At 39.9% G+C, this 12,270-nt stretch overlaps 1 protein-coding gene across 1 annotated transcript; it reads right to left on the reverse strand.

The window, feature by feature from the left end:
* Nucleotides 1–11,208: 11,208 nt before the first annotated feature.
* LOC118894729 (MICOS complex subunit MIC10-like) lies at nucleotides 11,209–11,901 on the reverse strand. Its single transcript, XM_036851230.1, has 2 exons — nucleotides 11,690–11,901; nucleotides 11,209–11,486 (listed from the first exon to the last, which is right to left on the reverse strand). Exons 1-2 carry the CDS (start codon nucleotides 11,876–11,878, stop codon nucleotides 11,439–11,441), a joined length of 237 nt encoding a protein of 78 aa, XP_036707125.1. The 5' UTR covers nucleotides 11,879–11,901; the 3' UTR covers nucleotides 11,209–11,438.
* Between the last annotated feature and the right edge of the window lie 369 nt (nucleotides 11,902–12,270).

The raw sequence follows: 12,270 nt of genomic DNA on the forward strand, positions 1-12,270 counted from the left end.
ATTCCCTGAAGTCACTTTTATTATTTAATACATTTCCATATGTTGATGAATCTCTTTCTCTATTCTCTTTTGTCCTATAAATCTATCCATGAATTTGTCTACTGTGGAGCCAGTTACTGTTTTAATAACTGCAGTTTTATGTATCAGTTAGGGTATGTTTCTGTTGCCAGTAATGGAAAAATCCACCTCAAACTGATTTCCACATGTTGATTTTGTATCCTGCAACTTTACTGAAATCATCGATTAGTTCCAACAATTTTTTAAAAACTTAATTAAATTAATTTTTTTATACAGCAGGTTCTTATTAGTTATCTATGTTATACATATTAGTGTATACGTGTCAATCCCAGTCTCCCAATTCATCACACCACCCCTGCTCCCGCACTTTCCCCCCTTGATGTCCATACGTTTGTTCCCTACATTGTTCCAACAGTTTTTTTCACTGAGTCTAGGGACTTCTATATACAGAATCATACCATCTGCAAATAACAGTTTTACTTCTTCCTTCCCGATTTGGATGGCTTTTTGTTTTCTTTGTCTTGCCTAATTGATCTAGCTAGGACTCCCAACACCATATCAAATAAGAGTGCTGAGACCAAAAGAACAGAGAGATTAAACCAGAAATCAAAAACCTCCCAACACAGAGAACCTCGGGACCAGACGGCTTCACGGGCACATTCTACCAAACGTCAAACAAGAATTAACGCCGATCCTTCTCAAACTCTTCCATAAAAGTGAGGAGGAGGGAATACCTCCAAACTCATTCCACGAGGCCAGCATTACCCTGATACCAAAGCCAGATAAGGACATCACAAGAAAAAACATCTATAGACCAATATCCCTGATGAATACAGAGGCCAAAATTATCAACAAAATATTAGCAAACCGAATTCAAGGACATCATAGAAGGGATTATACACCATGACCCAATGGGATTCATCCCTGGGATGCAACATATGCAAATCAACAAACGTAACACATCACGTTAATAAAATGAAAGATAAAAATCTCACGATCATCTCAGTAGATGCCGAAAAAGCATTTGATAAAATACAACACCCTTTCCTATAAAAACCCTCAACAGATTGGGTATAGAAGGAAGATACATTAACATAATCAAGGCCGTACACAACAAACCCACAAGGAACATTTACTCAATGGAGAAAAATGGAAAGCTTTTCGTCTATGATTAGGAACGAGGCAAGGATCCCCCCGCTTACGTTTCTCCTTTGAAAGCTGACTGTGCACTAGGTTCTGTGACCAGCAGCGCAGAGGAGACTGCCAGGCTAGAGGGGGGCCAACTTGCACCTTCCTTTGCTTGCTGTCCTGTTGGCATCGCCTAGCAGGGCCCTCACCCTCACAGGGTGGTTGGCGCCAGTCTGTACTCCCTGGTCCAGCCCCCTCCCCTTAGAGGTCCCAGAGTAGCAGCTCAGACCCCAGAGTTCTGGGCCCCAGCTCTGCAGACCTGTCCTCTGAGCTTCCAAACCTCTCAGCTCTTCCCGTGCTTCCCAGCCCTACCGGAGACAGCTGCTTCCTGCAATTACTTTCTCTGTATTCATTCAGGGTCCCCATATTGATTTCCTGCGGCTGCTATAACAAATCATCACAAACATAGCGGCTTAAAACAAAGTGATTATCTTACAGCTCTGGAGGTTAGGAGTCCAGTGCCGCTCTCCCTGGGCTGAAACCAAGGTGTAGGCAGAGCTGGTTCCTCCCGGAGGCTCTAGGGGAGGAGAATCCATTTCCTTGCCTTTCCCAGCTTCCAGGCGCTGCCTGCATTCCTGGGCTCAGGGCCCCTTGTCCATCTTCAAAGCCAGCAGCAACGCTGGGCTAAGTCTGTCTCACGCTGCCGTCTCTCTGGTGGTGCCTCTTCCGCACCCTCCCCTTCCCCCTCCCCGCCCACTTATAAAGACCCTGGTGAATTCATTGGGCCCACCTGGATAATCCAGGCTGCTCTCCCTACTTTGGGTCAGCTGATTAACAACCTTAACTCCACCTGCAACCCCAGTTCCCCCTTGCCCTGTAACCCTCCACGTTTACAGGTTCTGGGTATTACGAAGTGGACATCTATGGGGGGACTCTCTTTTGCTTACCACAGTTTCCTTTTCACTTCTTCCATTCTCTAATACCTGTTTAACTAATTCCTTATATTAACTACTCTCTTATAATAACTGGCGCAGTTTCCGTATTCTTAACTAGATCCTGCCTGATCTTAATACAATGGTTATTGCTTGTTATATGAAAGTTTTAAATCTATCCCTGTCTATCTACCTACCTATATCATCTATCATTTATTTGTTCTTTATTTTTTAAAATAAATTTATTTATTTTATTTTTGGCTGCATTGAGTCTTCGTTCCTGCACACGGGCTTTCTCTGTTGCGGTGCGTGGGCTTCTCACTGAGGTGGTTTCTCTTGTTGTGGAGCACGGGCTCTAGGCGCGCAGGCTTCAGTAGTTGTGGCACGTGGGCTCAGTAGTTGTGACACACGGGCTTAGTTGCTCCGCGGCTTGTGGGATCTTCCCGGACCAGGGATCAAACCTGTGTTCCCTGCATTGGCAGGCGGATTTTTAACCACTGTGCCACCAGGGAAGTCATATTTATTTGTTCTTTAACCAGCCATCTTATTGAAATAGATTTTCTAGGCTTTCAACCATATTATCAGGAAATAAATATAACTTTCCCTCCATTTTCAATCATTTATTTCTCTTCTTGACTCTCTAGATCAGTAGTATAGTTCAACACTTTCAGAACGATGTTCAACACCAGAGGCAGGTCCCCTTGTTTTATACCTAAAAATGTGCTTTTTTTCTGACTTTGTTTTCTTCTTCTTTTTCTTGCAATTAGAAAAGGCTGTGGAAAGGTGTGGGAGGGATAAATTAGGAGTTTGGGATTAACAGATACTATTACTACATATAAAATAAACAACAACATCCTTTTGTACAGCACAGGGAACTATATTCAATATCTTGTAATAACCTATAATGGAAAAGAACCCCAAAAAAGTGTATACATATATATATATATCTGAATCATTTTTCTGTACACTTGAAACTAACACAACATTGTAAACCAACTACACTTCAATTAAAAAAACAACTACACTGAAAGAAAAGAAAAGGCTGTGAAAGTCTATCAAATGTGTTAATGGCTCTTCTTGTGATGGTCATATTATACTTTCTTTCTTCTTTGACCTACTGAGGTCTCTGAGATCCACTTAGAATAAATGCATTTTATTTATGGTGTATATTTATCTTTATGGAATCTGTTTGCTAATATTTTATCAAGGATCTGTGTCAATATTTATAACTGAGATACTGAGCTTGGCCTGGTGTGTACGTGTGTGTGTGTCTGTGTGAAATTTTTCACTGGCTTTGCTATCAGTGTTTGTATTAGTCAGGGTTCAGCCAGCAAAACAGAAACCATACTAGGTGTGTCAAACAGAGGGATTTAATACGGGGGGTTGTCACACAGGTACTGATGGGCTGAAAAAAACAAAGAGGGTTCATCATGGTAAATCCAGAGTTCAGGGGGCAGCTTCCACCCCCAGGGCTGGAGATGAAAGGGCACACGAGGGGCCCCCTCAGAGCCAGAGATTAGACCTCTGAGGAGGGGCACTACCTGTCTGCCGTGTCACTCTGAGGAGGTGCAATGAGGCTTGTACAGGGTGAGCCAAGGGACCTGGAGTCAGAACCATGGGCAGCTACGGACGCTCACCTCCCTCTAGCGCGTCCTGCTGGAGTCTGATGGGCAAGGTGGTCCCAGGCCCTCTATCTAGCCGACCACAGAAGGGTAGCTTTAGACCTGAGAAATGGTAGGTGAATAATTAGCACCTGAGAGAGTCTGGAGCCTTTCTCTCTTTCTCCATGCCCTTGAATAGTTTTTTTATTTTTTTTTTATTTTATTTATTTATTTATTTATTTATTTTTAAATTTATTTTTTAGCTGTGTTGGGTCTTCGTTTCTGTGCGAGGGCTTTCTCTAGTTGCGGCGAGCGGGGGCCACTCTTCATCGCGGTGCGCGGGTCTCTCACTGTTGCGGCCTCTCTTGTTGCGGAGCACAAGCTCCAGACGCGCAGGCTCAGTAGTTGTGGCTCACGGGCTTAGTTGCTCCGCGACATGTGGGATCCTCCCAGACCAGGGCTCGAACCCGTGTCCCCTGCATTGGCAGGCAGATTTCCAACCACTGCGCCACCAGGGAAGCCCGAATAGTTTTTTTAAAGTAATGAATAATTTGAATTGTTCCTGTTTATTAATGTTAAGGGACATAAAATTTACATCCTTTTCTTTTTCCTCTGTGCCTAGTCTCTAGTAGATGTTCAGTAACTATTTGTGAAATGAATACTTCCGATTTTTGGCTCACTGGCTGTGTTCTCACCATCGCCCTGCCCTCTCTACTGAATGGCCCACATCAGCATTTGACGGTTGGTCACTTTCCCTGGGTCTGTCTTTCACTGACATGTATCTAAATCTCTGGCTAATCCTCCTTAATTTCTTTCTTGGGCTATTTTTCTTCCACCCACCCTTCTGCGTTGATGTTTCCCTTCCCTTTTTCCTCTGTGCATTTCTCAATGGTGATCACCTACCTAAGGCGTCACCTTCGGCTTGTATGCTCACATCTCCCAAGCTCTGTCTCTGGCTCATATGGGTCTTCTGAGATCAGAACCTATAGCTGAGAAAGCATTTCCAAATTCAAACATGCTGGTGAGTTTCAACAGAAACTCTACCTCTCTTTATCCTCCACACACACAATCTACTTTAGTGGAAGGTACCACCATATATTCATGCCTTTGAAGAGTTTAAATAGCCTCAAAACGGCCTGTTATTTCAAAGTTTGAAAGAATTGCCATCAAACCATCTGAGCATGAGGTTTTTGTGGGGGAACAGTTCACTGACAGCTTTTACAATTTTTACCCAAATTACTGAGTTAGCCTTCGCATCTTTTCTTCAGTCCAATTTCAGTAAGATGCACTTTCCCAGAAGACCATTAACTGGCAAGGGTTGCTAAAAGTATTGTTTTATAATTGCTTCCCTTACTTGATCCCGATTTTACGTATTTGTGCTCTCCCATCCCTGCCTTTTTTAAAAAAAGTGATCAAGCTAGTTTGTGGCCTTTTTACTTTGCTTTTCAAAAACCCTAAATCTTGAATTCATTATCAACTCTTCTGTTTTTTTCCCCTTATGTTTTCATTAAGTTTTGTATTAATTTTTCTAGTCCCTCCCCCACCCAAATGCTCGCTTCATTTTTGCATGAAGTGTTTAAGGATATGATTATTACTTTGCCTTCAACTTTGACCCTATCCCCTGGGGTTTGATATATAATATCCTCATTATTGTAATTTCCTAGATAGTCTGCAGTTCTAGTTTGATTTCCTTTTTGAAACAAGGAAAAACAGACTTTTCTTTTTAACATTTCCGATAGCTTGGGTATTAATATTTTTTTTACTTCAACTTTATTATTTTTAGTTTTATTATAGCTTTAGAATGTGGTTCCTATTTCACTTCTTGGAAATTATTGAGGTTTTCTTTGTGATCTAATATATTGTAAAATTGTACACGTTTGCTATTGTTTTTGAAAAGACAGTGTGCTATATTTTCTCTTTTGTTTCAGGACGAAGTATTAGACATACATGTATAAGATCAACCTTGTTCATCCTATTATTCAGACCATTTATATCTGGTTTTTGTTTTTTGGTTTTTTGGGGTTTTTTTTACTTTTTTTTGTTTTATTTTGTTTGGTCTTACTTGATGATAGTGAGTTAAAATATTGTGCCATTAATGTGTTTCTGCCAGTTTTTTCCTGTTCATGAGAAAGATCTTTTCATTGTGGATTATAAAATTCATCATGACGAAGTGACCCTTATGTATAACTTAGTGAGTTTTCCTTGAATTCAAATTTCTTTGGTTTTAATATTATACACCTTCCCTTGCTTTCTTTTTATTTGTCATCATTTTACTCACCATTTACCTATCATTTTGTTTGTAATTTTATTTTCAACTTCTCTAAGTCATTTTGTTTTAATACATGGGCATATACTTAGATTTTTAAAATATTTATTTATTTATTTTTGGCTGCGTTGGGTCTTTGTTGCTGCGCACGGGCTTTCTCTAGTTGTGGCGAGCGGGGGCTACTCTTTGTGGTGGTGCGCGGGCTTCTCATTGTGGTGGCTTCTCTTGTTGCCGAGCACGGGCTCTAGGCATGCGGGCTTCAGGAGTTGTGGCATGTAGGCTCCGGTAGTTGTGGCACGTGGGCTCAGTAGTCGTGGCTCGCGGGTTCTAGAGTGCAGGCTCAGTAGTTGTGCCACACAGGCTTAGTTGCTCCGTGGCATGTGGGATCTTCCCGGACCAGGGCTCGAACCCTTGTCCCCTGCATTGGCAGGCAGATTCTTAACGACTGTGCCACCAGGGAAGTCCAGATTTTTTCAAATCCAATATGAGAATTCTCACCTTTTAGTAAGGTTATCTGTTTTTATTATAAATGATTACATTTAACTGAAAACATATAAGAGTGTATTTTTAATATTTCCTTTCTATTTTCCTGTTTCTAAACATTTGCTATGTTAACTTTTTTTCTCCTTTGAATTTAGAAGACATATAGTCTGTTTGGGTTCCAGTATTTACCTTTATAACTTTAAATAACTTTAAAGTTATAAAGTATACTTAAGCCTATTTTTCCCAATATATCAATTTCAGTAGCACAATCGTCCCTCTTTATTTTCTCATATGAAAGATGAGAAAATTAGCACTTTTGGACCACCTATTCTCTTCTTCCCCAATTTTATTTGCTTGTTCTGGAGCTTTTGTCCTACTTTATACCATTGTCAATTAAAAATAATTAGTTTCCTCTTTTCCAGGAATTAGAATTCTTGTAATTAGAATGTCTGCTTATTTAGATGTAATTTATATTTAATAGATTCAAGACTCAAAGCTGATATTTCATCCTATGACTTCCCCACTTCTGAGTTATTTATTTTTATTTTAACTCTCAGATTACATTTTCAAGTAAAATTTTTTGCAATTTTACTGAGGTATAATTGAAGTACACCAAACTGCACATATATAAAGTATACAAGATCAGTCTATGTACACACACACATGCACACACACACTTCTGTGAAACTACCACTGTGATCAAGATGACGACCCTTTCCATCTGAAAAAAAGCAATCCTCAATACGGAGGACTGACAACCCAAATATCCAATATACAGTTAATTTTGTAGACCTAAAAAATATAGTAGAACAAAATGAGTAGATAAAAAACTAAAAAGTATAATAAAAACCAGAATTTCCTGAAATGAAGGAAAACATACATTTGTACATCAATAGAGTCCTTCATTATTTAGGACAAAAATAATAAAGAACTGTAAAGTCTGAGTGAAGTTATTGAAAGGGCAAGGTTAAAGGGAATATGGCAAAAATAAGGTTATATACTAAAAGAAAATTAGTCTAACTTCAGATTTCTCCTTAGCAATTTTAAATGAAAGAAGAAACTGGAGCACTGTCTAATGAGTGTTTTGTTTGAGGGGTTGTGTATGACCCAATTTTCCATAGCCAGTCAAGTTATCATTCCTATGACAAGGCAACAGAAATATGTTATCAAATGGTCAAGAATTCATGAACTGTATCATTCATATAGTCTTCTCTAAAATATACTTGACTGAAGCTAACATCATATCAAATGGTGAAAGACAGTTGATTTCTCTGAGATTGGGAATAAAGCAAGGATTCTCACTTTCAACAATTCTATTCAACATTGTTCTGGAGGTTACACACATTGCAATAAAGCAAGAAAAGGACATGAAGGCATAATGATAAGAAGTGACAAAGTATAATTATTCCTGTTTGTATTTTCATATAACATTGTATATGTATATGTATGACAATATACAATGTATATGTATACCATATAACAATACATATACAGTGTATATGGATAACATACAACACTGTATAGGTTTAAGGTGTACATCATGTTGATTTGATACATTTATATATTGCAATATGATTACCACCATAGCTCTAGCTCATACCACATAATTATAGTTTTTGTGTGTGTGGTGAGAACATTAAGATCTGTCTAGAGTTTTCTATAAAGGGAACCATATAGTAGTTATTTGGGGATGAGGGTGGAGAGAGGGATAGATTGCAAAGAGGCATGACTAAATTTTTTGAGATGTTTATTATCTTGATTGTTCAAAAATAATATTGGTGGAATTTCTCTTTCCTGTGTTCCTGAGCACTATTTGAACCTTCCCCTTAGCATTTATTTTGGAATGTGAGATGCTAATAATTTCTATTCTCTGTTTAGATCTTCAGCTGCTTGAGGATTTGGAAGGAGGACCAAGGTTATGTACAGCTGCATTCTGGAAACTCTGGCCCTGTGGTTTCTCTCTGAACTTGTTGACTCTATTGGAAACTGGGTTGATGTCTTATCTTGCTCTGTGCATGTGGGGTTACCCTTGGATTTCAGTTTGTTCCTCTGCATTGGTTTGAGAAGTTGAGTTGGAGTGATGCCTTGTAGGCTGGTTTGTAAGATTTTTCTTCTGCCTATTAGCACTTATTTTATCCAACAGTTGCCACTTGTCTGCAGCTTCCAGATCTTCCTAGTGAGGAAAGGAGGGCATCTTTGAGGAGTTGACATTTGAGTAGGAGCATGAATGAAGGAAAGGAATAAGCCATTTGAAGATTTAGGGAGAGAGCATTCCAGGTAGAAGAAACAGCAGATAAAGAAGTCCAGAGCTGTGAAAAAGCTTGGTGCTGCTTTAGTTGAGAGCCTTTCCTTTAAGCCTTGATGCTGATCTGCAATGGTAGAACATTCTAAGCAGTCACTCCCTATTCTTCTCCCCCACAATCCCTGGGAACCTCCAATCTGAATGGGCTGGTCCAGCAGGGAACACACACAGCACATGTGGTCTATCTATACAATGGAATATTATTTGGCCATAAAAAGGAATGAAGTTCTGATACATGCCCAATGTGGATGAATCTTGAAGACATCATGCAATTTCATATAAATGCAATCATACAATATGTGACCTTTTGTGTCTGGCTTCTTTCACTTAGCATGTTTTCTTTGAGGTTCAACCACATTGAAGCGTGTATTCCTACCTTATTCCTTTTTGTGTCTGAGTAATACTCCACTGTACGAACATACCATATTTTGTTTATCTATTCATCTGTTAATGGACATTTGGATTGTTTCCACATTTTGGCCACTGTGAGCAATGCTGCTATGAACATTCATGTACAAAGATTTGTTTATCTGCTTTCTTTCTTTCTTTTTTTTTTTTGAGTATCTATTTTCAGTTATTTTGGGTATATACCTAGGAGTGAAATTGCTGGGTCATTATTACATTTTAATTTGAAGGATTCTCTTCTCTTCAAAATGTGTTGGTTACAATTTTCTGTGGCTTCCTGTAGGATTCCCATCCATCATTTCACACTTTCTCAATTCTCCAGTCTCACCTACTTGAAATGCTCTCATAGAACCCATGGACTCTAAGGTGTGTGCTGGTAGAGTTTCTTAATCCTATAAGACCTGAGCCCTCACACACTGCTTTGCCTTTGCAGTGTCGTATTTCAGGAGTGGAAAAAGTAGATGGCTGAAATGGAAAAAGCACATAAAAGAGGAGGATTGCCATGCCAATGTGGCCTGGCCAACATGGAAGGGCGGACAAGAGACTGAATTTAACTCAAGCTCCAAAGACAGCTGGGCTGAGGCCTCTCCCAAGAATGTTCTTCAGTTGGGTAGGCTGCCAAGTGGTGTAGGACCCAAGTAACTCTTGGTGCCCTTTTCCCTCCACCCTCAGGTACTTGAAGTTGCTGAGGTAGCAGTCATTTACATGGTAGTATGAATCAATGCTGGTTTGCTGACTTTCCAGGGAGGGACTCATGCCTCCTGCCTTCCCTGCTCCCCTCCAGTTAAAACACAGACATATTTTCAGCCTAGGGCTGTGCCAGGTCTCACACACATGACAGTGAATGAGATGGGCAAAATCTCTGCCCTGAAGGACCTGGAATCTAACAGAGGAGTCAGGAAAAAATGCATGTGCAAATTAAGAAAACAATCACACATTCTGAGGAGGCCTATGAGAGGAGTTCACAGTGTGCTGAGACAGAGACTAACAAGGATATAGGGCTGCTTTGGATGAGAAGGAGCCAGTTATTCTTTCTATATGATCTGGATTGTTTTTTCTCTCTGGGAGTTTTTTTTAAGGTCTTTGCTTCTTTTACTTTGATGTTCTGAAATTTCATGGGGATGTATCTCATTTAATAGTGTAAATTTTCGTTTATTCATTCCATGTGACACTTGTTAAGCCCTTACAAATTTGGAAATTCATGTCTCCCTTCAGTTCCAGGAAATTTTTTTCATTTCTTCCCACTCATCCATTTTCTTTATTGCTTTCAGGAACTCCCATTTGTCAGATGTTTGACCTCCTACAATGATGTTTTGTGTCTTTCATATGTTTTATATGATGTTTTCTAGTTCATGGTGCCTTTTTATTTGTATTTTAATCTTTGCTACGCTCTGGAACATTTTCTCTACTATATGTTCCAATCCCTCTACTTTCTAATGTAATATTAGAAAAATTTTAACTTGAGAGCCTTTTCCATTTTCTCATCTTTCCCATGGCATTCTGTTGTGATGGATGAAATAAGATCCTGAATTCTCTGAGAATAGAGAATACAGATTTTAAAACCTTTTCTTCTCTTCCCTGAACTATCAGTTTCCTCGGGTGTCAGTTTTTTCTCCTTGTTTATCTTTTCTCTCTCTTTCATGCTGCAGGCTTTCCTCAAATGTCTGATGCTTCTCTGAAGTTTAAGGCAATACAGAAACTGGCAGGGAGTGCTATTTACATAAGCCGGGCTTCTCAAAAGGAAAGCTTCCCTTTACCCAGAGGGAGTAGGAAGCTGGTTTTATCCCAAGGACTTCTCAAATGCCTGAAGTAGAAGCTGACACCTACACTACCTGCCTCTTCCCAGGTAATCATTCTCTCCCCAGACAGTTTGTCCAGTTGCTTTAGGAGAACCTTCTGTATGTGTGTGGTAGGGCTGGGGGGAGTCAATAAACAAGTAACCCCCTGCATTTTGCATTTTCACCTCCACTCTCCTCTTCCTCCTCTTCTGCTCTTTGTCAGCCTTCATGTTGAATATCCCTAGGGTCTGCCCTAGGTCAGGTCCATCTTTTTTTTTTTTTTTTTTTTTGCCTATTTTTGTTTAATTTATTTCTTTTAAGACCACCTCCTTGCAATTTCCAGAGAGAAAATATAAAACAAGAAACAGACTTGGTTTCAAATACATAAACAGTGTGCTGGAGTTTAAAGCATTACTGATAACATTGTTACAAAAGAGTGTCAGCTTACTCCAGGGCACTTCAGTATTCCTGAGGAATAAACATGATTTCTCTTTCCCTCCCACTGGGATGTTCTCAGATGTTAAGTCACTGTTTCTGCTCTTTGACATATTTTCCATGTAGAAGATATGGAGCCTGCAGCGGCAGGTGGGGTGGTGGTGGGATGAATTGGGAGATTGGGATTGACATGTATACACTGATGTGTTTAAAATGGATGACTAATAAGAACCTGCTGTATAAAAAAATAAATTAAAAAAAAGAGGTTAAAATGCCGCTTAAACATATTAAAATGTGTTCAACTGAAAAAAAAAAAAAAAAAAAAGAAGAAGATATGGAGCCTGAAAATCATGCTGACAGTTGGAGTAGGCCATTCCCAATCCCATTCCAGAACCAAAGGCTAATGGCCACATTCTTCTTTTAAAGAAGGTAAGTGAGAAAACAAGTCCTAATCCAAAACCAGTACCTATCTTCCCGACGGCATCTGCCAAGTTCCGGTCCCACTTCCTGCTGAGCTCTGAATCCGACATGTTCCCCACCCTCAGTTCCAGCTTTCCGGACCGTGGGGCCCTGCGCTCAAACCCCTGGGGCCCTTCTTCTTAACTGTAGACTCTCCACCTGTATTCTCAGCTGTGTCCACCACCACCATCACACTTGATATCGTCAATCCTTTACATTTTAGCTGTTCACAGGTAGCGGTATCTCATTGTGCTTTAAACAGAACCAGATTTGATTTTTTAAAAAAGCAAAGGCAGGTGTTATTCTTATGCTTGGGTATTATGGAGCGATTCATAATGCCTACAAAGGTGAATGATGAATTTCATAGCAGAAATATCTATGGAGCTATGGATGGGAAAGAGACCATCCCTCCTGCTGAGAGGGTTGTCTGGGCAGAGGGCTGGGCTCAAGGACTCCCGAGTGC

Source organism: Balaenoptera musculus, chromosome 4 (genome assembly GCF_009873245.2).
Source record: "Balaenoptera musculus isolate JJ_BM4_2016_0621 chromosome 4, mBalMus1.pri.v3, whole genome shotgun sequence".
NCBI classification, from domain to species: domain Eukaryota; kingdom Metazoa; phylum Chordata; class Mammalia; order Artiodactyla; family Balaenopteridae; genus Balaenoptera; species Balaenoptera musculus.

What these genes read in the sequence shown, in the direction of transcription:
- LOC118894729 (XM_036851230.1), bottom strand. Translation starts at nt 11,878, where the DNA reads ATGTCGGATTCAGAGCTCAGCAGGAAGTGGGACCGGAACTTGGCAGAT. An exon ending in ACTGTCAGCATGATTTTCAG is followed by an intron (nt 11,487 to 11,689) that starts GCTCCATATCTT and finishes CTGCCGCTGCAG; the next exon opens with GCTCCATATCTTCTACATGG.